The sequence below is a fragment of the Bufo bufo genome, chromosome 3, assembly GCF_905171765.1.
Source record: "Bufo bufo chromosome 3, aBufBuf1.1, whole genome shotgun sequence".
NCBI classification, from domain to species: Eukaryota; Metazoa; Chordata; class Amphibia; order Anura; family Bufonidae; genus Bufo; species Bufo bufo.
This window is the reverse complement of record NC_053391.1, coordinates 453,167,145-453,195,035: the sequence shown is the minus strand read 5'-3', so window position 1 is coordinate 453,195,035 and position 27,891 is coordinate 453,167,145. Positions and strand designations below refer to the sequence as shown.

At 43.7% G+C, this 27,891-nt stretch overlaps 1 protein-coding gene across 3 annotated transcripts in view; it reads right to left on the bottom strand.

The window, feature by feature from the left end:
• GABRG3 (gamma-aminobutyric acid type A receptor subunit gamma3) overlaps window positions 1-27,891 on the bottom strand; it is a 1,146,914-nt gene that overhangs the window by 981,439 nt on the left and 137,584 nt on the right. For all 3 annotated transcript variants that reach the window (XM_040425132.1, XM_040425130.1, XM_040425131.1), the window contains exon 3: window positions 6,152-6,219. In XM_040425132.1, the coding sequence (XP_040281066.1) occupies window positions 6,152-6,219 (68 nt within the window). The remainder of the gene's footprint in view (window positions 1-6,151; window positions 6,220-27,891) is intronic.

Sequence of the window (27,891 nt, the reverse complement as noted above, 5' to 3'; positions counted from 1 at the left end):
TTCAATCATAGTATGAGGCTTGTGTTCACCAACACTCATCAATCAATAGTATGAAACTTGTGTTCATCTGCACTCTTCAATCAATAGTATGATGATTTTGTTTACCCACACTCCATAATCATTGTATGAGGCTTGTGTTCACCCGCACTCTTCATCATAGTACTAACCTGCACTCTTTAATTAATAGTATGCGGCTCGTGTTTATCTACACTCTTAAATCAATAGCATGAGGCTTGTGTTCACCTGCACTCTTCAATCATAGTATGAGGCTTGTGTTCACCCGCACTCTTTAATCAATAGTATGAGGCTTGTGTTCACCCGCACTCTTCAATCATAGTACTGTTTGACGCTTGTGTTCACTTGCACTCTTCAATCAATAGTATGAGGCTTGTGTTCACCAGCACTCTTCAATCAATAGTATGAGGCTTGTGTTCACCCGCACTCTTCAATCATAGTACTGTTTGACGCTTGTGTTCACTCGCACTCTACAATCAATAGTATGAGGCTTGTGTTCACCCGCACTCTTCAATCATAAGTATGAAGCTTGTGTTCACCCGCAATCTTCAATCATAAGTATGAGACTTGTGTTCACCCACACTCTTCAATCAATAGTATGAGGCTTGTGTTCACCCACACTCTTCTATCAATAGTATGAGGCTTGTGTTCACCCACACTCTTCAATCAATACTATGATGCTTGTATTCGCCTGCACTCTTAAATCAAAAGTATGAGGCTTGGGTTCACCTGCACTCTTCAATCAATAGTATGAGGCTTGTGTTCACCTGCACTCTTTAATCAATAGTATGAGGCTTGTGTTCACAGTCACTCTTCAATTAATAGTATGATGCTTGTGCTCACCCGCACTCTTCAATCATAGTAGACATCAGTAAACCTGTATTTCCCAACTTTGAATCCATAGCTTAAGAAAAAGTAGTTTATTTAGCCCAGCAGTACCCAGTCACCACACACAGTGCTCAGTTTGAGGGCTTTGTTATGTCTCCCTATATGTATATCAGTACTACTAATGAATCTGGAAAGTTCCTTTATAATCATGTTGTTATCCTCAAAGGGGAACTCCAACAGGGAATTAATGATCCCCAAGTTAAACACAGAAATAATCAAATTGAAAATGCATGTTTTATTTATGACCATATTATTTTTGCTTATTAACCATGATATAAGTTTTGTAAGTTAAGTTTTCTGGAGAAAAAAAAGCTGAACTGTTGTAGAAACAATTCATATGGTTTATCAAAACTAGTGCAAAAGAAAACTGAATAGCAACCAATCAGATAGATAGATTTTTTCATTTCTACCAAAATATCTCTGAAAAAATTAAGGGTAGTATCTGATTGGTTTCTATGGGTAACTAAACCCATTTTCCTTTGCACCAGCTTTGATAAATGTCCCCCATATGTTTTTGCACTAGTAGGATAGCATTTTTTAGGGTAGCATTTTTTTCCCCCAATATACAGAATGCATGGTGCATTTCTGAATTTAAGAGTATGCCGGCATTGTTTTGAGTCTACACTAATCTCAGTCCTTGAAAGAAGTTAATTTATGAGGACAACTGTTTAAACAAAATGAAAATCCATTAATAAGCCGCCATGGAAACTACATATCTGTCTATTTTCCAAGTTATGCAGTCAAGTAAACTAACCGTGCCACTCTTACCATGGAGCCATAAGCAAAATGAAAGTGCACAGAACTTACTTCCTCACACCATTTTGTGGCAAACTCATGAGCTCATGCTGTTCCATATGATTGCACTGTCAGGACACGTACTTCTCACCTTCATGTTATGTTAATCCCATTCTAATGGTTTATTTTGTATACCTGGAGGTGCACCTAAGGATCAACACAGCAGTTGATGCTGAAGCTATCAGTCAACAAAAGTCACTTGGCTCCAAATTATTATTTTTCACTACATATCAATACATATTAAATACAGTGTTTCTAGTATATTTGTACATTACAGTGACTCTCCACCTATCGTAAAACTTGCAGTCGCAGCACACCATGAGAGCTCGTAACTGCTAAAGCATACTTTGACCTTTGGTCATGAGAACTAAAGGTTGATAATCTTCATTTATTGTCTGCACAAGACCAGTCTATCAAGGATTTTTATCATCAGTAAAGCCTCATGCAAAAGGCTGTTACCCAGCTGTGCCCCTATTGCGTCCCACTTGAATTGGTAGCAATCTGGAAGGAGCAGTGTGGAAGGGAGGCACGGAAGCCCACAGAAGCACTACAGAGTGCTTCTGTAGGGGTTTTCTCTCTGCCTCCAAACCGCAAAAAAATAGAACATGCGGTGCGGATGAATCACAGACCTATTCAAGTTGAAAGGGTCTGCATCCATCTGTGGCAACCACTTGGATCGTACCCGTGCATTGGGTTTCACATATTGCGGTCCCCAATGCACGGAACGGCCGGCACACCTTCATGTGCATGAGGCCTAAATCTATATTCAGTGAGATGTGAATAATGCTATGAAATTTAAAAATAATACACAGTGGGGGAGATTTATGAAAGCTCCCCCAGTAAGTTTAATTCAAATGGCATCTGATCTATTGTGATAAAAGACATTGTCAAAAATGCCATAGGCAAGAACAGAAAACCATTATGAAAGAGTCTTGGGTTAAATTTGGAGGATGAATGAGCATGAAAGGTCAAGAAGCAGGCAAAAGATGGTAATACACATAGTATTAGAGGTTTTGTTAAATTAGTAAAGGTGGTGGAATTAGAGGAATTAGGCTTTACTTTTACTTTACTAGTTTCTCTGAAAGAAAAATTTTGTAAAATAGAACCTCTTTTGGGCTTATCTATTATGTCCGTCCAAATACATGCTTTTTATGTCCTTCCAAATACATGCTTTTGAGGAAGAAAACAAAATAATATGTTAAGTTTAAGAAAGATTAAGGAGAGAGGGCCAGTACGCAATGAGTAATAAAGTTATGACAACAGCATCTGATTTACTACATCGGTGTTAAGACTTAAGTTATTATTAATTGAATCTTTCATTAAAATGTTATTATTATGTAGCATGTCAACTGACTGGCTGTCTGGCAATGACAGGAACGTAGCTATGAGCAAATACTGCCATTCAATGTGGTCAACAACTTATGATGATCTTATACTAACACTTTGAGGCCATAAATATTAATAGTCTACCTATTATGACAATCTTCTTACAATACCAACAAGATACTGCTTACAACAACCAATAAATTACATCTGATTAGAAATGAGCAAATAGATCCTAAACAAATTACATTTATCTTGAATTTCCCAAAACGGTGGATAGACGAATCTGAATATTTTGTGATTGGATTCTGCCGAATCTCTCAAAATAGTGGCCACTAGTGATGAGCGAAGCGAGCTTCGGATGCTAGATCTGAAGTCACTTTGCTCAAAACTTTGGTTTAATGCTGTAGTGAGATGCATCTCATTAAAATGTATGGTCTCTGACAAGAGGAGGTCAGTTATTCCCGAAGTCTTGTGAGACTTCGGTGAATAACTTTGGTATTTGATTTTTAAACTAAAAAAACTTTTGAAAACTTGGATCCAAACTTGGCTTTGGTTCCAAGGTACCAGTTCAGATCCAAAAACATTATAGGAATCGTCGCATCCGAAAACACCTGTACTATTAAAATGTAACAATATCTATCCGATATTAGGAATCTAAATGGTCAATTCGCCATTTTTTTGTCCCTTCACCTCCCCAAAAAATTGTAATAAAAAGTGATCAAAAAGTCACACACACTTCAAAATAGTATCACTGACATAATAACATAACATAATACTATAGTGAATTGCATTTTGTTTTCCAATTCCACGCCATTTGGAATTTTTTTCCTTCTACCTGCTGCATCATATTCAATATTAAATTGTGCCATTAGAAAATACAACTTGTCCCACACCAAAAAAAAAGCCCTCATACGGCTATGTGAACAGAAAAATATAAAAGTTATGGCTCTGGGAAGGCAGGGAGTGAAAAACAAAAATGCAAAAACAGAAGATTGAATGGTCCTCAGAGTGTCATAAATGACTTTTAGGGCAATCTGACCACTTTTGATTTAGGTTGAATTTTTTTGTACCCGAATCGAACAATTCATTAGAATCTGAACTGAAAGAAATTTCTAAAAATGTGTTGATATGACTGAGTTTTATATTATTTTCCTATTACATGCTTAATTGTCTTCTTAAGAGCTGTCATCTAGTAGAAAAAAGGTACAGCTTTTATCCAGTTAAGCTGCAATAAAATATCATAAGTTGTATAGCCAAATGACATATTTTTTCAAATGTGGCAATAAAAGGTAAAAATTTGTTTCAACTGTCTAAATACTAATAGGTGTGGGAAGATAAAAGTTAAGTATATTATTTCCTAATACCAGTTAATACAGTCTTAAGGAGGTTGGGCATTTGAACTATATGGGGCACATTTATTAAGACCAGCGTTTTAGATGCTGGTCTTAATAAGCCCCTGCACTGGTGGTGGATCCACCATAGTTATGAAGAGGTGCAGGCCTCTGAATTACTTTGGCAGATCCTCTGCCGTTTCTTAATGTAAGACAGCTTCCTAGCGGTCTTACATTTAGACCATTTTCTATGACTAAAACAGGTGTAGAAAATGGTAAGTTGGGCCTACCAATCTGTCCTCTTCCCCGCCCACACCACGCCCACTTTTTTAGACCTGGCATGAGTGGGGAGAATCACAGATTGTGGCGCAAAGGACCTTTGAGCCACAATTTGCCCCATAAATACGCCTAATTTAAGCATATTTCTGTTTAATAAATGACCCCTTATCGGTCACCAGCTTTTGGGATTAGGCTACTTTTACATCAGCGTTTTCCTTTACGGTATTGAGATCCATCACAGTATCTCAATAATGGAGGAAAACGCCTCAGTTTTGTCCCCATTCATTGTCAATGGGGACAAAACTGAACTGAACAGAACGGAATGCACAAGAATGCATGTTCCATTTGGTTGTGTTCCCATGCAGGACAGCTAAATGCTGCAAGCAGTGTTTTTGTGTGCATCATGTAATACTGATCAAGACTCGGCATGAAACACAATGTAAATCAATGGTGCCAGATCAATTTTCCAGATGCCTATTAACTTACAAAGGATTTAGTGCCAGAACTGTCTTGTTCATTTGGACCCGTTCAGAACAGATCCGGTTGTATTATTGTAACAGAAGCATTTTTGCTTATCCTCTGTCGGATCCAGAAAAAACACTGAAGTGAAAGTAGCTTTAGTTGATTAAAAGCACTAACAGATGAAGTGAAACTATTCATTACAGTATCTCATGGCAATGCAACTTGTCAAGGGGTGGGATATATTTGGCAGCAAGTGAACAATCAGTTCTTAAAGATTATGTTTTCTGGAAGCAGAAAAATGGACAAAACTTCCAAAGAACGACTTTGACAAGGACCTAATTGAGAAGGCTACATGTCTGGGTCAGAGGATCTCCAAAATGGCAAGTCTTGTCGGGTGCAGGCAAAAATGTTCAAGATACTGCAGCCATAGTTAATTTATTGGAAGAAAACCAGAGTCACATATATAGGAGAATATACTTGTATCCAAAGAAAGTTAAAAACAGCAATTTTTAACATATTCTTTTTAAATCATATTTAAAGAAATTACATGCCGCTAACACATTAAGTAAAGACTGGCAAGTACATGTTAACTTTCTTTTCAATGGATTTTAATGGCTTTTATCATGAGATAACTGAGATAACACGGTGCCAAGTGTTATCAGAGTCAGTTTTTGATCGGCTACATCTGTAGGTCAAATTTTCCATCAGCAAAGATTTGCAGTCCTAGTCATGTATCTAAATATCATCACCAAGGTACAGTGGCTCGTTTGTATCCCCTTCCACCCGCCAGCTAGCACATTTTTGGCTACATGCATATAATAGAAAAGATGCAACACTATGCACCATCACAGTTCTCTCAACAATATGTAACAAAATATATATAATCTCAAATATCATTATCTCAATATCAACCCAGTCTTCAAGTTTAAATAACAAGCTTCCACTGCCCAAAAAACAAATCAGCACATAGCTCCATTACCTTTGTTCATATTTAAGCAGTCATGACTTGAGCAAGCAATACAACCCGCTTATGTAATATGTAAATAATTTCTTACCATGTTTATTGAAGACACTGGTCCGATGCTGTTAACATATATGTCCACATCAATAACTGTAGGTTTAACTATGGAAAATGAGAAATAAAAAAATGAGAAATACATATACATATGTTCTAAATATACAGTGCATATTGTAATAGTCTATAAAAATGTTCTATGTCTGCAACTCATACTACTAGCACTAGTACTGCTGCTTAATAAAAACATTGGGAGTCATTTATGAACAGATATATGCCACTTTTTGGTGTATATCGTTCACAGATTGCAGCACTAAGGGGGCGTGGTGTGGGAGGGGACAAGGGTGGGCTCACTGGGCTGGCAGGCCCATCTTATTTATAATTTTTTATAACTGTTTTAAATAGTCTAAATCCACGCCAGCAAGGAAGCTGGCGTAGATTTATACAAGTGTAAAGTCCGCCTAGGTTACGTAGAGGCTGCCAGTGCAGGAGGGATAAAGACCGCCGTCTAAATCAACAGTCTTCATAAATGCTCCCCAATATTTGTTGGGTTGAGGTTTTTATGGAAAAGTATGACTCCACTTGCCATTTCATTTTTTACAATGATTCTTTCCATTATAAACTATTGGATCATGTATTCTTTCATTGCTCTGCTATGCATTAGGCTACTTTCAGATCTGCGTTAGGTGCGGATCCGTCTGGTATCTGCACAGACGGATCCGCACCTATAATGCAAACGCCTAGACCCGTTCAGAACGGATCCGTTTGCATTACCATGAACAAAAAAATATTATTATTTTTTTTTTTTGTTCATGATAATGCAAACGGATCAGTTTTCACTTTACATTTAAAGTCAATGGGGGACGGATCCGTTTGAAAATTGAGCCATACTGTGTCAACTTCAAACGGATCTGTCCCCATTGACTTGCATTGTAAGTCTGGATGGATCCGTTTGCCTCCGCACGGCCAGGCGGACACCCGAACGCTGCAAGCTGCGTTCAGGTGTCCGCCTGCTGAGCGGAGCGGAGGACAAACGGTGCCAGACTGATGCATTCTGAGCGGATCCGCCTCCACTGAGAATGCATTAGGGCTGGACGGATCCGTTCGGGGCCGCTTGTGAGAGCCTTCAAACGGAACTCACAAGAGGAGCACCGAACGCTAGTGTGAAAGTAGCCTTACTTGTAACATACAAGTGTGGGGAACAGCTAGACTTTTTTGTAGTGCAGGTCTCTTTTATTACAAAACAGTATTCTATGCAAGGGACCTCTGGAAAAGATAGTGTGTAGGATGAGTTGCAGCAACACCTACCATGTAAATTTATTTAACCTGTAGTCTAGTTTTCTTCCTTTGAGTCACATATGAGTAGACAACATTCTGTACCTTTAAGTTATCTATTCTTGTGGCTTGTGAATTGAATTAAAAGGTTCTCTAAATTAGAAAGTTATAAGACTTGGTAAACATTTGGTGGTCATTCACATAAGCAATTCTGAGCAGGCATAGGACAAGGTTGCATGTTCTGAAAGATTAGAAATAGAGACGAGCAAATAGATTCTGAAATAATTGATGAATTTCACAAAAAATTCTGCTGCCAAATGAATCTGATTCAGCTTTGGATGAATCACGCAAAATGGTGCAAGTGCAATTTTACTGTAAGAATTGCCTGGGAAAACTGCGGGAGGCTGGAAATGGAAGATCATATGACCCTGGGAGGGAGGGGGCAGCTCTGATTGAATCAGAGACTGACAGACACATTGCATCAATATACCGCGCAATTTTACTTAAAGCATTATATTGAAATGACTGAATTAATGTAGCAGTTTCATTGAACATATTTTATTATGTCAATATACCATGCAGTTTTTGTCAAGCGTGTGTGGCGGCAACCAGGTGAGGAGTAGTGTTGAGCGCGAATATTCGAATATCGAATTTTTTTCGCGAATATCGGCACTTTACTAATTCGCGAATATTTCGAATATAGTGATATAAATTCGATATTTCGAATATTCATTTTTTTTTTTTATTGTTATATTTTTTTCTTTCCCACTTCCCTAAAGTTGTTCTTACCTGTCCTTTGGATTCCTGGCTTCCTGGCTGCTCCAGTCAGTGCCCGTTGCCGCTTCTGCCGACTTCCGTGCTCATGGAGCGTCCCCATCACCATGGGAACGTCTCCATATACTAGAATGTACTGTCGGATTTGAGAATTACGTGAAAAATCGCAATTCGATTATTTCAAGTTATAATAATCAAATTTCGATTTTAACTTAGCACTGCTATATTTAATTCTAGCCTAATATGGAATATAGCAGTGCTAAGTTAAAATCGAAATTCGATTATTATAACTTGAATTAATCGAATTGAGATTTCAACTTGGACCTGGTTTACTATGGCTGGCTTGGTAGAATTAGCGAATATGACGAATGTATTCGTCATATTCCACAAAACAAATATAACGAATGTATTCGTCATATTCCACAAAACGAAGATAAAAAAGTATTCTGCATCTTCGTTTTAGCTACCTATTCATCAACTTCGCTAATTCTAGCAATCATATAGGAAAGTTTACTATAGAGACAGCTAAGTTTAATTCGCTATGCGATTATATTACTTTGCTTTTTTTTTATAAATAGAATAATTATAATAATTATCAGGTATTATAATTATTACATTTTTTTTTTTTAAAAAGCAGTCATATCATCGCATAGCGAATTAAATTTTGCTGTCTCTATAGTAAACTTTCCTATATGATTGCTAGAATTAGCGAAGTTGATGAATAGGTAGCTAAAACGAAGATGCAGAATACTTCTTTATCTTCGTTTTGTGGAATATGACGAATACATTCATTATATTCGTTTTGTGGAATATGACGAATACATTCGTCATATTCGCTAATTCTACCAAGCCAACCATAGTAAACCAGGTCCAAGTTGAAATCGCAATTCGATTAATTCAAGTTATAATAATCGAATTTCGATTTTAACTTAGCACTGCTATATTCCATATTAGGCTAGAATTAAATATAGCAGTGCTAAGTTAAAATCGAAATTCGATTATTATAACTTGAAATAATCGAATTGCGATTTTTCACGTAATTCTCAAATCCGACAGTACATTCTAGTATATGGAGACGTTCCCATGGTGATGGGGACGCTCCATGAGCACGGAAGTCGGCAGAAGCGGCAACGGGCACTGACTGGAGCAGCCAGGAATCCAAAGGACAGGTAAGAACAACTTTAGGGAAGTGGGAAAGAAAAAAATATAACAATAAAAAAATAAAAAAATTCAAGTTATAATAATCGAATTTCGATTTTAACTTAGCACTGCTATATTCCATATTAAGCTAGAATTAACGAATATGGAATATAGCAGTGCTAAGCTAAAATCGAAATTCGATTATTATAACTTCCCTATTTCAATAGGAGAGTAGCCTTTAAGTTTAAATCACAATACGCGATTATTTAAATCGCATATTAATCGCGATAACAAGAATAATGACGAATATTCGATTTCGACGAATATTCGCGAATTTCGTCGAAATCGAATATGGCACCTGCCGCTCATCACTAGTGAGGAGTACAAAGACAAGTGTGTCTTGCCTACAGTCAAGCATGGTGGTGGCAGTGTCATGGTTTGGGGCTGCATGAGTGCTGCCAGCTGTTGGGAGCTACAGTTCATTGAGTGAACCATGAATGCCAACATGCACTGTGACATATTGAAGAAGAGCATGATCCCCTTCCTTTGGAAACTGGTCCACAAGACAGTAGTCCAACATAACCACACCAAACACACCTCCAAAACTACCACTGCCTTGATAAAGAAACTGGTGGTAAAGGTGCTAGACTGGCCAAGCAGGTCTCCAGACCTAAACCTTATTGAGCATCTGTGGGGCATTCTCAAATGTAAGGTGGAGGAGTGCAAGGTCTCTAACATCCACCAACTCTGTGATATCGTCATGGAGGAGTGGTGGATTCCAGTGGCAATCCCTGTGAAGCTCTAGTAAGCTCCATGCCCAAGAAAATTAAGGCAGTGCTGAAAAATAATGGTGGCCACACAAAATATTGACACTTTGGGCACAATTTGGCCAATTTCACTTAGGAGTGTACTCACTTTTTGTCACCAGCGGTTTAGACATTAACAGCTGTCTGTGGAGTTATTTTGAGGGCTCAGCAAATTTACACTGTTATACAAGCTGTACACTGACTACTTTACATTGTATGAAAATGTAATTTCTTTGGTGTTGTCTCATGAAAATATATAATAAAATATTTACAAAAATGCAAGGGGTTTACTCACTTTTGTGAATGTGTATGAGGGAGTGGTGAGGGAGTCATGAGAGATAGCTACTGTATGTGTATGACCACCCTAAGAATATGTTGGTATGATATATGCAATCACAGTCCTTACTTATAAAAGCCCTTTTACACAGACCAACACAACATTACCTGCTTGTTACAAGAGGTGAACTCTAGCGAAAATAATTGCTCATCCCCATTCGCTTTCAATGTTTCTAGGCAGTGAATCGTTGTTTAGACAGCAGAATCTGCTGCCCAGAAATTATGGTGATGCATTCACCTGATGAATGAGCACTTGCTCATTCATCAGGTGATCACCGGCATCTTTAGACAAAGCAATTATCAGGAAGGAACTTCTCCATAATTGCTCTGATCATTGGCCTGTGTAAATGCCCCTTAACACAAAGGCTAACACTGATCACAGGTATGGTTGCTAGCAGAATGATTTACAAACATACATATTACTTTACTTCAATTGAACGAATCACATAACCAAACTCCATTTGTGCTGATTAGATTGTGACAAACAATAAAATAAATTAGGTTAAAATTTTTCCTTATTTCCTCGGTAAACACTAGGGAATTGTCTGCTCTTATGAATAGAAAAGGGTGCAAATAAAAAATGAATTAGTTTTAATATGAAAGGACTAAGAACAGTCTAAACCAACAAAGCTATTTTATTTTTGATAACTGCCTCTTTGTATAATTTTTTTGGGGAAAATAATTTTACAATTCTTATAAGTAAATCAAAATTTAAATATAGACATCTGAAAATGAATACGAAACTGCTCTGCAAACTGCAATTTCAGCAAGTAGAGTTTGAGCAGCATGACATTTATTTATTACTTTTTATCAAAATGCGAACAACTAAATTACTAGCAGTAGTTGAGTTGTAAATGGATGAAGATTCAACCTATCTTGTGGGTAAAGATAACAGAAGAGAGGATTTGTACTCTGTCTTGCATATAAAGATAACACCACTTTATGCAAAAACTAGTTTTTTGATTTAGTGAAAAAAAAAAATATTTAGATTATTTTCTGACCAGTCATATAAAACTTGGCCATAACACATAAAATTGTGTGTTTCAAGCAATTCTTAAATCTGATTCATGGCTGAATAATAAGAGCTGAAAGTTATGTAAAAGTCATAAATTGCCAAAATAAACAGACTACTAATGAGGGAATGATAAAGTGTCCTGACAAATAGTAAATATACACAATTTTTTCCTTACATTGCAGAAAAATTAATAAAATTTGGCCAATCAGTATTCATATCAGGCTGACAATTGTTTTTGATGCAAGTGAATTAATGTACTACCTCCTGAACATTTATCTTTATAATTGCCATGAGGATGACGTACGTGGTTAATAAATTTAAACAAGACCGTGAAGAAAATGTCACTTCTAAATTGTTCACATAATTTTTTTTAGAAAATACCAATCATACAAAATTAGGTAAATGGAAATTCAGGTTTATTTAACATCAAAAATTGAACACTGCATAGCATATTGCTATTAATTATATTTACTCTTATCTCAGGCTATTTCCATGGACTACCATACTTAACCACCTCCGGACCGCCTAACGCAGGATCGCGTTCCGGAGGTGGCAGCCCTGCGCACAGTCACGCATATACGCGTCATCTCGCGAGACGCGAGACTTCCTGTGAACGCGCGCACACAGGCGCGCGCGCTCACAGGAACGGAAGGTAAGAGAGTTGATCTCCAGCCTGCCAGCGGCGATCGTTCGCTGGCAGGCTGGAGATGTGTTTTTTTTAACCCCTAACAGGTATATTAGACGCTGTTTTGATAACAGCGTCTAATATACCTGCTACCTGGTCCTCTGGTGGTCCCCTTTGTTTGGATCGACCACCAGAGGACACAGGTAGCTCAGTAAAGTAGCACCAAGCACCACTACACTACACTACACCCCCCCCCCCGTCACTTATTAACCCCTTATTAGCCCCTGATCACCCCTAATCACCCCTGATCACCCCATATAGACTCCCTGATCACCCCCCTGTCATTGATTACCCCCCTGTCATTGATCAACCCCCTGTAAAGCTCCATTCAGACGTCCGCATGATTTTTACGGATCCACTGATAGATGGATCGGATCCGCAAAACGCATCCGGACGTCTGAATGAAGCCTTACAGGGGCGTGATCAATGACTGTGGTGATCACCCCATATAGACTCCCTGATCACCCCCCTGTCATTGATTACCCCCCTGTCATTGATTACCCCCCTGTAAAGCTCCATTCAGACGTCCGCATGATTTTTACGGATCCACTGATAGATGGATCGGATCCGCAAAACGCATCCGGACGTCTGAATGAAGCCTTACAGGGGCATGATCAATGACTGTGGTGATCACCCCATATAGACTCCCTGATCACCCCCTGTAAAGCTCCATTCAGATGTCCGCATGATTTTTACGGATGCACTGATACATGGATCGGATCCGCAAAACGCATCCGGTCATCTGAATGAAGCCTTACAGGGGCATGATCAATGACTGTGGTGATCACCCCCCTGTCATTGATTACCCCCCTGTAAAGCTCCATTCAGATGTCCGCATGATTTTTACGGATGCACTGATAGATGGATCGGATCCGCAAAACGCATCCGGACGTCTGAATGAAGCCTTACAGGGGCATGATCAATGACTGTGGTGATCACCCCATATAGACTCCCTGATCACCCCCCTGTCATTGATTACCCCCCTGTCATTGATTACCCCCCTGTAAAGCTCCATTCAGACGTCCGCATGATTTTTACGGATGCACTGATAGATGGATCGGATCCGCAAAACGCATCCGGACGTCTGAATGAAGCCTTACAGGGGCGTGATCAATGACTGTGGTGATCACCCCATATAGACTCCCTGATCACCCCCCTGTCATTGATTACCCCCCTGTAAAGCTCCATTCAGACGTCCGCATGATTTTTACGGATGCACTGATAGATGGATCGGATCCGCAAAACGCATCCGGACGTCTGAATGAAGCCTTACAGGGGCATGATCAATGACTGTGGTGATCACCCCATATAGACTCCCTGATCACCTCCCTGTCATTGATTACCCCCCTGTCATTGATTACCCCCCTGTAAAGCTCCATTCAGATGTCCGCATGATTTTTACGGATGCACTGATAGATGGATCGGATCCGCAAAACGCATCCGGACGTCTGAATGAAGCCTTACACGGGCGTGATCAATGACTGTGGTTATCACCCCATATAGACTCCCTGATCACCCCCCTGTCATTGATCACCCCCCTGTCATTGATCAACCCCCCTGTCATTGATCAACCCCCCTGTCATTGATCAACCCCCCTGTCATTGATCACCCCTCTGTAAGGCTCCATTCAGATATTTTTTTGGCCCAAGTTAGCGGAATTTTTTTTTTTTTTTCTTACAAAGTCTCATATTCCACTAACTTGTGTCAAAAAATAAAATCTCACATGAACTCACCATACCCCTCACGGAATCCAAATGCGTAAAATTTTTTAGACATTTATATTCCAGACTTCTTCTCACGCTTTAGGGCCCCTAGAATGCCAGGGCAGTATAAATACCCCACATGTGACCCCATTTCGGAAAGAAGACACCCCCAGGTATTCCGTGAGGGGCATATTGAGTCCATGAAAGATTGAAATTTTTGTCCCAAGTTAGCGGAACGGGAGACTTTGTGAGAAAAAAATTAAAAATATCAATTTCCGCTAACTTGTGCCAAAAAAAAAAAATTTCTATGAACTCGCCATGCCCCTCATTGAATACCTTGGGGTGTCTTCTTTCCAAAATGGGGTCACATGTGGGGTATTTATACTGCCCTGGCATTCTAGGGGCCCCAAAGCGTGAGAAGAAGTCTGGTATCCAAATGTCTAAAAATGCCCTCCTAAAAGGAATTTGGGCACCTTTGCGCATCTAGGCTGCAAAAAAGTGTCACACATCTGGTATCGCCGTACTCAGGAGAAGTTGGGGAATGTGTTTTGGGGTGTCATTTTACATATACCCATGCTGGGTGAGAGAAATATCTTGGTCAAATGCCAACTTTGTATAAAAAAATGGGAAAAGTTGTCTTTTGCCAAGATATTTCTCTCACCCAGCATGGGTATATGTAAAATGACACCCCAAAACACATTCCCCAACTTCTCCTGAATACGGCGATACCACATGTGTGACACTTTTTTGCAGCCTAGGTGGGCAAAGGGGCCCATATTCCAAAGAGCACCTTTAGGATTTCACAGGTCATTTACCTACTTACCACACATTAGGGCCCCTGGAAAATGCCAGGGCAGTATAACTACCCCACAAGTGACCCCATTTTGGAAAGAAGACACCCCAAGGTATTCCGTGAGGGGCATGGCGAGTTCCTAGAATTTTTTATTTTTTGTCACAAGTTAGTGGAAAATGCTTATTTTTTTTATTTTTATTTTTTTTCATACAAAGTCTCATATTCCACTAACTTGTGACAAAAAATAAAAAGTTCCATGAACTCACTATGCCCATCAGCGAATACCTTGGGGTCTCTTCTTTCCAAAATGGGGTCACTTGTGGGGTAGTTATACTGCCCTGGCATTCTAGGGGCCCAAATGTGTGGTAAGGAGTTTGAAATCAAATTCTGTAAAAAATGACCTGTGAAATCCGAAAGGTGCTCTTTTGAATATGGGCCCCTTTGCCCACCTAGGCTGCAAAAAAGTGTCACACATCTGGTATCTCCGTAATCGGGAGAAGTTGGGGAATGTGTTTTGGGGTGTCATTTTACATATACCCATGCTGGGTGAGAGAAATATCTTGGCAAAAGACAACTTTTCCCATTTTTTTATACAAAGTTGGCATTTGACCAAGATATTTATCTCACCCAGCATGGGTATATGTAAAAAGACACCCCAAAACACATTCCTCAACTTCTCCTGAATACAGAGATTCCAGATGTGTGACACTTTTTTGCAGCCTAGGTGGGCAAAGGGGCCCACATTCCAAAGAGCACCTTTCGGATTTCACAGGTCATTTTTTACAGAATTTGATTTCAAACTCCTTACCACACATTTGGGCCCCTAGAATGCCAGGGCAGTATAACTACCCCACAAGTGACCCCATTTTGGAAAGAAGAGACCCCAAGGTATTCGCTGATGGGCATAGTGAGTTCATAGAACTTTTTATTTTTTGTCACAAGTTAGTGGAATATGAGACTTTGTAAGAAAAAAAAATAAATAAAAAAATCATCATTTTCCGCTAACTTGTGACAAAAAATAAAAAGTTCTATGAACTCACTATGCCCATCAGCGAATACCTTAGGGTGTGTACTTTCCGAAATGGGGTCATTTGTGGGGTGTTTGTACTGTCTGGGCATTGTAGAACCTCAGGAAACATGACAGGTGCTCAGAAAGTCAGAGCTGCTTCAAAAAGCGGAAATTCACATTTTTGTACCATAGTTTGTAAACGCTATAACTTTTACCCAAACCATTTTTTTTTTACCCAAACATTTTTTTTTTATCAAAGACATGTAGAACTATAAATTTAGAGCAAAATTTCTATATGGATGTCGTTTTTTTTGCAAAATTTTACAACTGAAAGTGAAAAATGTCATTTTTTTGCAAAAAAATCGTTAAATTTCGATTAATAACAAAAAAAGTAAAAATGTCAGCAGCAATGAAATACCACCAAATGAAAGATCTATTAGTGAGAAGAAAAGGAGGTAAAATTCATTTGGGTGGTAAGTTGCATGACCGAGCAATAAACGGTGAAAGTAGTGTAGGTCAGAAGTGTAAAAAGTGGCCTGGTCTTTCAGGGTGTTTAAGCACTGGGGGCTGAGGTGGTTAAAGGGGTTCTCTAGTTTTTTCTTGTTTTAAATTTTTAAAATTTCAACCCCAATTGCAGAGAAAAAAAAAACATACTGTCTGTCACTCCATTCTGGCTTCCTGGGTCACATGCGATGCTGCAACTAGTGACTGACCTCAGCAGTGTTGTGTCCTCTGTTTGAAATCCTTTGATCACCATTGAGGTCAGTCATTAGCTACAGGGGTGCATTTGATCCCTTCCATCTGGAAGTTTACAGACAAAGACAGATATACCAGGGAAGGGAGTTGGAATGGAGCGGCAGGGTGCAGGTAAATATGGTTTGAATTTAAAGGTGCAAAAAAAAAGAAAGCTAGACAACCCATTTAATGATAAGAAGACAAAGAACAATAATGTATCTACTAACATTAAATACAGTTTGTTATCATTAGGGATGAGCGAACCCGAACTGTATAGTTCGGGTTCGTACCGAATTTTGGGGTGTCCGTGACACGGACCCGAACCCGAACATTTTCGTAAAAGTCTGTGTTCGGGTTCGGTGTTCGGCGCTTTCTTGGCGCTTTTTGAAAGGCTGCAAAGCAGCCAATCAACAAGCGTCATACTACTTGCCCCAAGAGGCCATCACAGCCTTGCCTACTATTGGCATGGCTGTGATTGGCCAGTGCAGCATGTGACCCAGCCTCTATATAAGCTTGGGTCACGTAGCGCTGCACGTCACTCTGCTGATTCAAGCATAGGGAGAGGTTGCAGCTGCGACGTTAGGGCGAGATTAGGCAGATTAACTCCTCCAAAAGACTTCATTCTGTGATCGATCTGCAGCTGTGGATCATTGAAGTGCTAATATGGACTTGCTCACTTTTTTGAGGCTTCCCAGAGCGTTTTTAGATCACTTTTTTTCTGGGGTGATCGGCGGCCATTTTGTGACTTGTGGTGCGCCAGCACAAGCTATCACCAAGTGTATTTAACCATCAATAGTGTGGTTATTTTGTGCTATATCCTACATCAGCTGCAGGCTGAGCCTGTGTCACCGAAGTGCATTTAACCATCAACAGTCTGGTTATTTTTTGGCCATATACTACATCAGCTGCAGGCTGAGCCTGTGTCACCGAAGTGCATTTAACCATCAACAGTCTGATTATTTTTTGGCCATATACTACATCTGGTGCAGGCTGAGCCTGTGTCACCCAAGTGCATTTAACCATCAACAGTGTGGTTATTTTTTGGCCATATACTACATCAGGGGCAAGTTGAGCCTGTCACCCAGTGCCTAAAAAATAGACCTGACATTTCTATTCAACCAAATCTGTACTGTTTTAGGTGGTCAAGTTATTTGTAGTGACCGTAAAAGTACACTTTTTGTTCTGGGTTGAAAAACTATTCCCAAATTTGACATTCTCAAAATAACTAGTTTCTGGTATATGAGGCCTACTTGAAATCTATCCCAAAAAGGATATCTTACATTGAAGGTGCTGATAGTGTCATTCAGAAAAACTTAAGACACACGCTAGCGTGCAGATAGAAGTCTGATTCTGTGATTAAACCTATACCTGTCACACAGCGCAAAAAAAAAACAGGCCTCACATCTCTATTCAACCAAATCTGTACTGTTTTAGCTGGTCAAGTTATTTGTAGTGAAAGTAAAAGCACACTTTTTTTTCTGGGTTGAAAAACTATTCCCAAATTTGCCATTCTCAAAATAACTAGTTTCTGGTATTTGAGGCCTACTTGAAATCTATCCCAAAAAGGATATCTTACATTGAAGGTACTGATAGTGTCATTCAGAAAAACCTAAGACACACGCTAGCGTGCAGATAGAAGTCTGATTCTGTGATTAAACCTATACCTGTCACACAGCGCAAAAAAAAACAGGCCTCACATCTCTATTCAACTAAATCTGTACTGTTTTAGCTGGTCAAGTTATTTGTAGTGACCGTAAAAGCACACTTTTTGTTCTGGGTTGAAAAACTATTCCCAAATTTGCCATTCTCAAAATAACTAGTTTCTGGTATTTGAGGCCTACTTGAAATCTATCCCAAAAAGTATATCTTACATTGAAGGTACTGATAGTGTCATTCAGAAAAACCTAAGACACACGCTAGCGTGCAGATAGAAGTCTGATTCTGTGATTAAACCTACACCTGTCACACAGCGCAAAAAAAAAACAGGCCTCACATCTCTATTCAACCAAATCTGTACTGTATTAGCTTGTCAAGTTATTTGTAGTGACCGTAAAAGCACTTTTTATTTTCTGGATTGAAAAACTATTCCCAAATTTGCCATTCTCAAAATAACTAGTTTCTGGTATTTGAGGCCTACTTGAAATCTATCCCAAAAAGGATATCTTAAATTGAAGGCACTGATAGTGTCATTCAGAAAAACCTAAGACACACGCTAGCGTGCAGATAGAAGTCTGATTCTGTGATTAAACCTATACCTGTCACACAGCGCAAAAAAAAACAGGCCTCACATCTCTATTCAACCAAATCTGTACTGTTTTAGCTGGTCAAGTTATTTGTAGTGACCGTAAAAGCACTTTTTATTTTCTGGATTGAAAAACTATTCCCAAATTTGCCATTCTCAAAATAACTAGTTTCTGGTATTTGAGGCCTACTTGAAATCTATCCCAAAAAGGATATCTTACATTGAAGGTACTGATAGTGTCATTCAGAAAAACCTAAGACACACGCTACCGTGCAGATAGAAGTCTGATTCTGTGATTAAACCTATACCTGTCACACAGTGCAAAAAAAAACAGGCCTCACATTTCTATTCAACCAAATCTGTACTGTTTTAGCTGGTCAAGAAATTTGTAGTGACCGTAAAAGCACACTTTTTGTTCTGGGTTGAAAAACTATTCCCAAATTTGCCATTCTCAAAATTGTGGTGAACGGGAACAATGAGAAAAACATCTAATAATGGACGCGGACGCGGACGTGGACATGGTCGTGGTGGTGTTAGTGGACCCTCTGGTGCTGGGAGAGGACGTGGCCGTTCTGCCACAGCCACACGTCCTAGTGTACCAACTACCTCAGGCCCCAGTAGCCGCCAGAATTTACAGGGATATTTGGTGGGGCCCAATGCCGTTCTAAGGATGGTAAGGCCTGAGCAGGTACAGGCATTAGTCAATTGGGTGGCCGACAGTGCATCCAGCACGTTCACATTATCTCCCACCCAGTCTTCTGCAGAAAGCGCACAGATGGCGCATGAAAACCAAGCCCATCAGTCTGTCACATCACCCCCATGCATATCAGGGAAACTGTCTGAGCCTCAAGTTATGCAGCAGTCTCTTATGCTGTTTGAAGACTCTGCTGCCAGGGTTTCCCAAGGGCATCCACCTAGCCCTTCACCAGGGGTGGAAGAGATAGAATGCACTAACGCACAACCACTTATGTTTCCTGATGATGAGGACATGGGAATACCACCTCAGCACGTCTCTGATGATGACGAAACACAGGTGCCAACTGCTGCGTCTTTCTGCAGTGTGCAGACTGAACAGGAGGTCAGGGATCAAGACTGGGTGGAAGACGATGCAGGGGACGATGAGGTCCTAGACCCCACATGGAATAAAGGTCGTGCCACTGACTTTCACAGTTCGGAGGAAGAGGCAGTGGTGAGACCAAGCCAACAGCGTAGCAAAAGAGGGAGCAGTGGGCAAAATCAGAACACCCGCCGCCAAGAGACTCCGACTGCTACTGACCGCCGCCATCTGGGACCGAGCACCCCAAAGGCAGCTTCAAGGAGTTCCCTGGCATGGCACTTCTTCAAACAATGTGCTGACAACAAGACCTGAGTGGTTTGCACGCTGTGCCATCAGAGCCTGAAGCGAGGCATTAACGTTCTGAACCTTAGCACAACCTGCATGACCAGGCACCTGCATGCAAAGCATGAACTGCAGTGGAGTAAACACCTTAAAAACAAGGAAGTCACTCAGGCTCCCCCTGCTGCCTCTTCTGCTGCTGCCGCCTCGGCCTCTTCTGCTGCTGCCGCCGCCTCGGCCTCTTCTGCTGCTGCTGCCGCCGCCTCGGCCTCTTCCTCTGCCTCTGGAGGAACGTTGGCACCTGCCGCCCAGGAAACATGGGATGTACCACCAACACCACCACCTGCGTCACCAAGCATCTCAACCATGTCACACGGCAGCGTTCAGCTCTCCATCTCACAAACATTTGAGAGAAAGCGTAAATTCCCACCTAGCCACCCTCGATCCCTGGACCTGAATGCCAGCATTTCTAAACTACTGGCCTATGAAATGCTGTCATTTAGGCTGGTGGACACACACAGCTTCAAACAGCTCATGTCACTTGCTGTCCCACAGTATGTTGTTCCCAGCCGCCACTACTTCTCCAAGAGAGCCGTGCCTTCCCTGCACAACCAAGTATCCGATAAAATCAAGTGTGCACTGCGCAACGCCATCTGTGGCAAGGTCCACCTAACCACAGATACGTGGACCAGTAAGCACGGCCAGGGTTGCTATATCTCCCTAACTGCATACTGGGTAAATGTAGTGGCGGCTAGGCCCCAGGCGGAGAGCTGTTTGGCGCACGTCCTTCCGCCGCCAAGGATCACAGGGCAACATTCTTTGCCTCCTGTCTCCTCCTCCTCCTACTCAGCTTCCTCCTCCTCTTCTTCCACCTGCTCATCCAGTCAGCCACACACCTTCACCACCAACTTCTGAAACTCATATGTTTGGGGGACAGGCCCCACACCGCACAGGAGTTGTGGCAGGGTATAGAACAACAGACCGACGAGTGGTTGCTGCCGGTGAGCCTCAAGCCCGGCCTGGTGGTGTGCGATAATGGGCAAAATCTCGTTGCAGCTCTGGGACTAGCCGGTTTGACGCACATCCCTTGCCTGGCGCATGTGCTGAATTTGGTGGTGCAGAAGTTCATTCGCAACTACCCCGACATGTCAGAGCTGCTGCATAAAGTGCGGGCCGTCTGTTCGCGCTTCCGGCGTTCACACCCTGCCGCTGCTCGCCTGTCTGCGCTACAGCGTAACTTCGGCCTTCCCGCTCACCGCCTCATATGCGACGTACCCACCAGGTGGAACTCCACCTTGCATATGCTGGACAGACTGTGCGAGCAGCAGCAGGCCATAGTGGAGTTTCAGCTGCAGCACGCACGGGTCAGTCGCACTGTGGATCAGACACACTTCACCACCAATGACTGGGCCTCCATGCGAGACCTGTGTGCCCTGTTGCGCTGTTTCGAGTACTCCACCAACATGGCCAGTGGCGATGACGCCGTTATCAGCGTTACAATACCACTTCTATGTCTCCTTGAGAAAACACTTAGGGCGATAATGGAAGAGGAGGTGGCCCAGGAGGAAGAGGAGGAAGAGGGGTCATTTTTAGCACTTTCAGGCCAGTCTCTTCGAAGTGACTCAGAGGGAGGTTTTTTGCAACATCAGAGGCCAGGTACAAATGTGGCCAGACAGGGCCCACTACTGGAGGACGAGGAGGACGAGGATGAGGAGGAGGTGGAGGAGGATGAGGATGAAGCATGTTCACAGCGGGGTGGCACCCAAAGCAGCTCGGGCCCATCACTGGTGAGTGGCTGGGGGGAAACACAGGACGATGACGATACGCCTCCCACAGAGGACAGCTTGTCCTTACCTCTGGGCAGCCTGGCACACATGAGCGACTACATGCTGCAGTGCCTGCGCAACGACAGCAGAGTTGCCCACATTTTAACGTGTGCGGACTACTGGGTTGCCACCCTGCTGGATCCCCGGTACAAAGACAATGTGCCCACCTTACTTCCTACACTGGAGCGTGATAGGAAGATGCGCGAGTACAAGCGCACGTTGGTAGACGCGCTACTGAGAGCATTCCCAAATGTCACAGGGGAACCAGTGGAAGCCCAAGGCGAAGGCAGAGGAGGAGCAAGAGGTCGCCAATGCAGCTGTGTCACGCCCAGCTCCTCTGAGGGCAGGGTTAGCATGGCAGAGATGTGGAAAAGTTTTGTCAACACGCCACAGCTAAGTGCACCACCACCTGATACGGAACATGTTAGCAGGAGGCAACATTTCACTAACATGGTGGAACAGTACCTGTGCACACCCCTCCACGTACTGACTGATGGTTCGGCCCCATTCAACTTCTGGGTCTCCAAATTGTCCACGTGGCCAGAGCTAGCCTTTTATGCCTTGGAGGTGCTAGCCTGCCCGGCAGCCAGCGTTTTGTCTGAACGTGTATTCAGCACGGCAGGGGACGTCATTACAGACAAACGCAGCCGCCTGTCTACAGCCAATGTGGACAAGCTGACGTTCATAAAAATGAACTAGGCATGGATCCCACAGGACCTGTCCATCCCTTGTGCAGATTAGATATTAACTACCTCCCCTTAACAATATATTATTCTACTCCAGGGCACTTCCTCATTCAATACTATTTTTAATTTCATTTTACCATTATATTGCGGGGCAACCCAAAGTTGAATGAACCTCTCCTCTGTCTGGGTGCCGGAGCATAAATGTGTGACAGTGGCCTGTTCCAGTGGTGGGTGACGTGAAGCCTGATTCTCTGCTATGACATGAAGACTTATTCTGTGCTGACATGAAGCCAGATTCTCTGTTACGCGACCTCTCTCCTCTGCCTGGGTGCCTGGGCCTAAATATGTGACAGTGGCCTGTTCAAGTGGTGGGTGACGTGAAGCCTGATTCTCTGCTATGACATGAAGACTGATTCTGCGCTGATATAAGGCCAGATTCTCTGTTACGGGACCTCTCTCCTCTGCCTGGGTGCCTGGGCCTAAATGTGTGACAGTGGCCTGTTCCAGTGGTGGGTGACGTGATGCCTGATTCTCTGCTATGACATGAAGACAGATTCTCTGCTGACATAAGGCTAGATTCTCTGTTACAGGACCTCTCTCCTCTGTCTGGGTGCCGGGGCCTAAATGTGTGACAGTGGCCTGTTCCAGTGGTGGGTGACGTGAAGCCTGATTCTCTGCTATGACATGAAGACTGATTCTGCGCTGACATAAGGCCAGATTCTCTGTTACGGGACCTCTCTCCTCTGCCTGGGTGCCTGGGCCTAAATGTGTGACAGTGGCCTGTTCCAGTGGTGGGTGACGTGATGCCTGATTCTCTGCTATGACATGAAGACAGATTCTGTGCTAACATAAGGCCAGATTCTCTGTTACAGGACCTCTCTCCTCTGTCTGGGTGCCGTGGCCTAAATGTGTGACAGTGGCCTGTTCCAGTGGTGGGTGACGTGAAGCCTGATTCTCTGCTATGACATGAAGACAGATTCTGCGCTGACATAAGGCCAGATTCTCTGTTACGGGACCGCTCTCCTCTGTCTGGGTGCCGGGGCCTAAATGTGTGACAGTGGCCTGTTCCAGTGGTGGGTGACGTGAAGCCTGATTCTCTGCTATGACATGAAGACTGATTCTGCGCTGACATAAGGCCAGATTCTCTGTTACGGGACCTCTCTCCTCTGCCTGGGTGCCTGGGCCTAAATGTGTGACAGTGGCCTGTTCCAGTGGTGGGTGACGTGATGCCTGATTCTCTGCTATGACATGAAGACAGATTCTCTGCTGACATAAGGCCAGATTCTCTGTTACAGGACCTCTCTCCTCTGTCTGGGTGCCGGGGCCTAAATGTGCGACAGTGGCCTGTTCCAGTGGTGGGTGACGTGAAGCCTGATTCTCTGCTATGACATGAAGACTGATTCTGCGCTGACATAAGGCCAGATTCTCTGTTACGGGACCTCTCTCCTCTTCCTGGGTGCCTGGGCCTAAATGTGTGACAGTGGCCTGTTCCAGTGGTGGGTGACGTGATGCCTGATTCTCTGCTATGACATGAAGACAGATTCTGCGCTGACATAAGGCCAGATTCTCTGTTACAGGACCTCTCTCCTCTGTCTGGGTGCCGAGGCCTAAATGTGCGACAATGGCCTGTTCCAGTGGTGGGTGACGTGAAGCCTGATTCTCTGCTATGACATGAAGACTGATTCTGCGCTGACATAAGGCCAGATTCTCTGTTACGGGACCTCTCTCCTCTTCCTGGGTGCCTGGGCCTAAATGTGTGACAGTGGCCTGTTCCAGTGGTGGGTGACGTGATGCCTGATTCTCTGCTATGACATGAAGACAGATTCTGTGCTGACATAAGGCCAGATTCTCTGTTACAGGACCTCTCTCCTCTGTCTGGGTGCCGGGGCCTAAATGTGCGACAGTGGCCTGTTCCAGTGGTGGGTGACGGGAAGCCTGATTCTCTGCTATGACATGAAGACTGATTCTGCGCTGACATAAGGCCAGATTCTCTGTTACGGGACCTCTCTCCTCTTCCTGGGTGCCTGGGCCTAAATGTGTGACAGTGGCCTGTTCCAGTGGTGGGTGACGTGATGCCTGATTCTCTGCTATGACATGAAGACAGATTCTGCGCTGACATAAGGCCAGATTCTCTGTTACAGGACCTCTCTCCTCTGTCTGGGTGCCGAGGCCTAAATGTGCGACAGTGGCCTGTTCCAGTGGTGGGTGACGTGAAGCCTGATTCTCTGCTATGACATGAAGACTGATTCTGCGCTGACATAAGGCCAGATTCTCTGTTACGGGACCTCTCTCCTCTTCCTGGGTGCCTGGGCCTAAATGTGTGACAGTGGCCTGTTCCAGTGGTGGGTGACGTGATGCCTGATTCTCTGCTATGACATGAAGACAGATTCTGTGCTGACATAAGGCCAGATTCTCTGTTACAGGACCTCTCTCCTCTGTCTGGGTGCCGGGGCCTAAATATCTGACAATGGCCTGTTCCAGTGGTGGGTGACGTGAAGCCTGATTCTCTGCTATGACAGGAAGCCTGATTCTCTGCTATGACTTGAAGCCTGATTCTCTGCTATGACATGAAGACAGATTCTGCGCTGACATAAGGCCAGATTCTCTGTTACGGGACCTCTCTCCTCTTCCTGGGTGCCTGGGCCTAAATGTGTGACAGTGGCCTGTTCCAGTGGTGGGTGACGTGATGCCTGATTCTCTGCTATGACATGAAGACAGATTCTGCGCTGACATAAGGCCAGATTCTCTGTTACGGGACCTCTCTCCTCTGCCTGGGTGCCTGGGCCTAAATGTGTGACAGTGGCCTGTTCCAGTGGTGGGTGACGTGATGCCTGATTCTCTGCTATGACATGAAGACAGATTCTGTGCTAACATAAGGCCAGATTCTCTGTTACAGGACCTCTCTCCTCTGTCTGGGTGCCGTGGCCTAAATGTGTGACAGTGGCCTGTTCCAGTGGTGGGTGACGTGAAGCCTGATTCTCTGCTATGACATGAAGACAGATTCTGCGCTGACATAAGGCCAGATTCTCTGTTACGGGACCGCTCTCCTCTGTCTGGGTGCCGGGGCCTAAATGTGTGACAGTGGCCTGTTCCAGTGGTGGGTGACGTGAAGCCTGATTCTCTGCTATGACATGAAGACTGATTCTGCGCTGACATAAGGCCAGATTCTCTGTTACGGGACCTCTCTCCTCTGCCTGGGTGCCTGGGCCTAAATGTGTGACAGTGGCCTGTTCCAGTGGTGGGTGACGTGATGCCTGATTCTCTGCTATGACATGAAGACAGATTCTCTGCTGACATAAGGCCAGATTCTCTGTTACAGGACCTCTCTCCTCTGTCTGGGTGCCGGGGCCTAAATGTGCGACAGTGGCCTGTTCCAGTGGTGGGTGACGTGAAGCCTGATTCTCTGCTATGACATGAAGACTGATTCTGCGCTGACATAAGGCCAGATTCTCTGTTACGGGACCTCTCTCCTCTTCCTGGGTGCCTGGGCCTAAATGTGTGACAGTGGCCTGTTCCAGTGGTGGGTGACGTGATGCCTGATTCTCTGCTATGACATGAAGACAGATTCTGCGCTGACATAAGGCCAGATTCTCTGTTACAGGACCTCTCTCCTCTGTCTGGGTGCCGAGGCCTAAATGTGCGACAATGGCCTGTTCCAGTGGTGGGTGACGTGAAGCCTGATTCTCTGCTATGACATGAAGACTGATTCTGCGCTGACATAAGGCCAGATTCTCTGTTACGGGACCTCTCTCCTCTTCCTGGGTGCCTGGGCCTAAATGTGTGACAGTGGCCTGTTCCAGTGGTGGGTGACGTGATGCCTGATTCTCTGCTATGACATGAAGACAGATTCTGTGCTGACATAAGGCCAGATTCTCTGTTACAGGACCTCTCTCCTCTGTCTGGGTGCCGGGGCCTAAATGTGCGACAGTGGCCTGTTCCAGTGGTGGGTGACGGGAAGCCTGATTCTCTGCTATGACATGAAGACTGATTCTGCGCTGACATAAGGCCAGATTCTCTGTTACGGGACCTCTCTCCTCTTCCTGGGTGCCTGGGCCTAAATGTGTGACAGTGGCCTGTTCCAGTGGTGGGTGACGTGATGCCTGATTCTCTGCTATGACATGAAGACAGATTCTGCGCTGACATAAGGCCAGATTCTCTGTTACAGGACCTCTCTCCTCTGTCTGGGTGCCGAGGCCTAAATGTGCGACAGTGGCCTGTTCCAGTGGTGGGTGACGTGAAGCCTGATTCTCTGCTATGACATGAAGACTGATTCTGCGCTGACATAAGGCCAGATTCTCTGTTACGGGACCTCTCTCCTCTTCCTGGGTGCATGGGACAAAATGTGTGACAGTGGCCTGTTCCAGTGGTGGGTGACGTGATGCCTGATTCTCTGCTATGACATGAAGACAGATTCTGTGCTGACATAAGGCCAGATTCTCTGTTACAGGACCTCTCTCCTCTGTCTGGGTGCCGGGGCCTAAATGTGCGACAGTGGCCTGTTCCAGTGGTGGGTGACGTGAAGCCTGATTCTCTGCTATGACATGAAGACTGATTCTGCGCTGACATAAGGCCAGATTCTCTGTTACGGGACCTCTCTCCTCTTCCTGGGTGCCTGGGCCTAAATGTGTGACAGTGGCCTGTTCCAGTGGTGGGTGACGTGATGCCTGATTCTCTGCTATGACATGAAGACAGATTCTGCGCTGACATAAGGCCAGATTCTCTGTTACAGGACCTCTCTCCTCTGTCTGGGTGCCGAGGCCTAAATGTGCGACAGTGGCCTGTTCCAGTGGTGGGTGACGTGAAGCCTGATTCTCTGCTATGACATGAAGACTGATTCTGCGCTGACATAAGGCCAGATTCTCTGTTACGGGACCTCTCTCCTCTTCCTGGGTGCCTGGGCCTAAATGTGTGACAGTGGCCTGTTCCAGTGGTGGGTGACGTGATGCCTGATTCTCTGCTATGACATGAAGACAGATTCTGTGCTGACATAAGGCCAGATTCTCTGTTACAGGACCTCTCTCCTCTGTCTGGGTGCCGAGGCCTAAATGTGTGACAGTGGCCTGTTCCAGTGGTGGGTGACGTGAAGCCTGATTCTCTGCTATGACATGAAGACAGATTCTGCGCTGACATAAGGCCAGATTCTCTGTTACGGGACCGCTCTCCTCTGTCTGGGTGCCTGGGCCTAAATGTGTGACAGTGGCCTGTTCCAGTGGTGGGTGACGTGAAGCCTGATTCTCTGATATGACATGAAGACTGATTCTGCGCTGACATAAGGCCAGATTCTCTGTTACGGGACCTCTCTCCTCTGCCTGGGTGCCTGGGCCTAAATGTGTGACAGTGGCCTGCTCCAGTGGTGGGTGACGTGATGCCTGATTCTCTGCTATGACATGAAGACAGATTCTGTGCTGACATAAGGCCA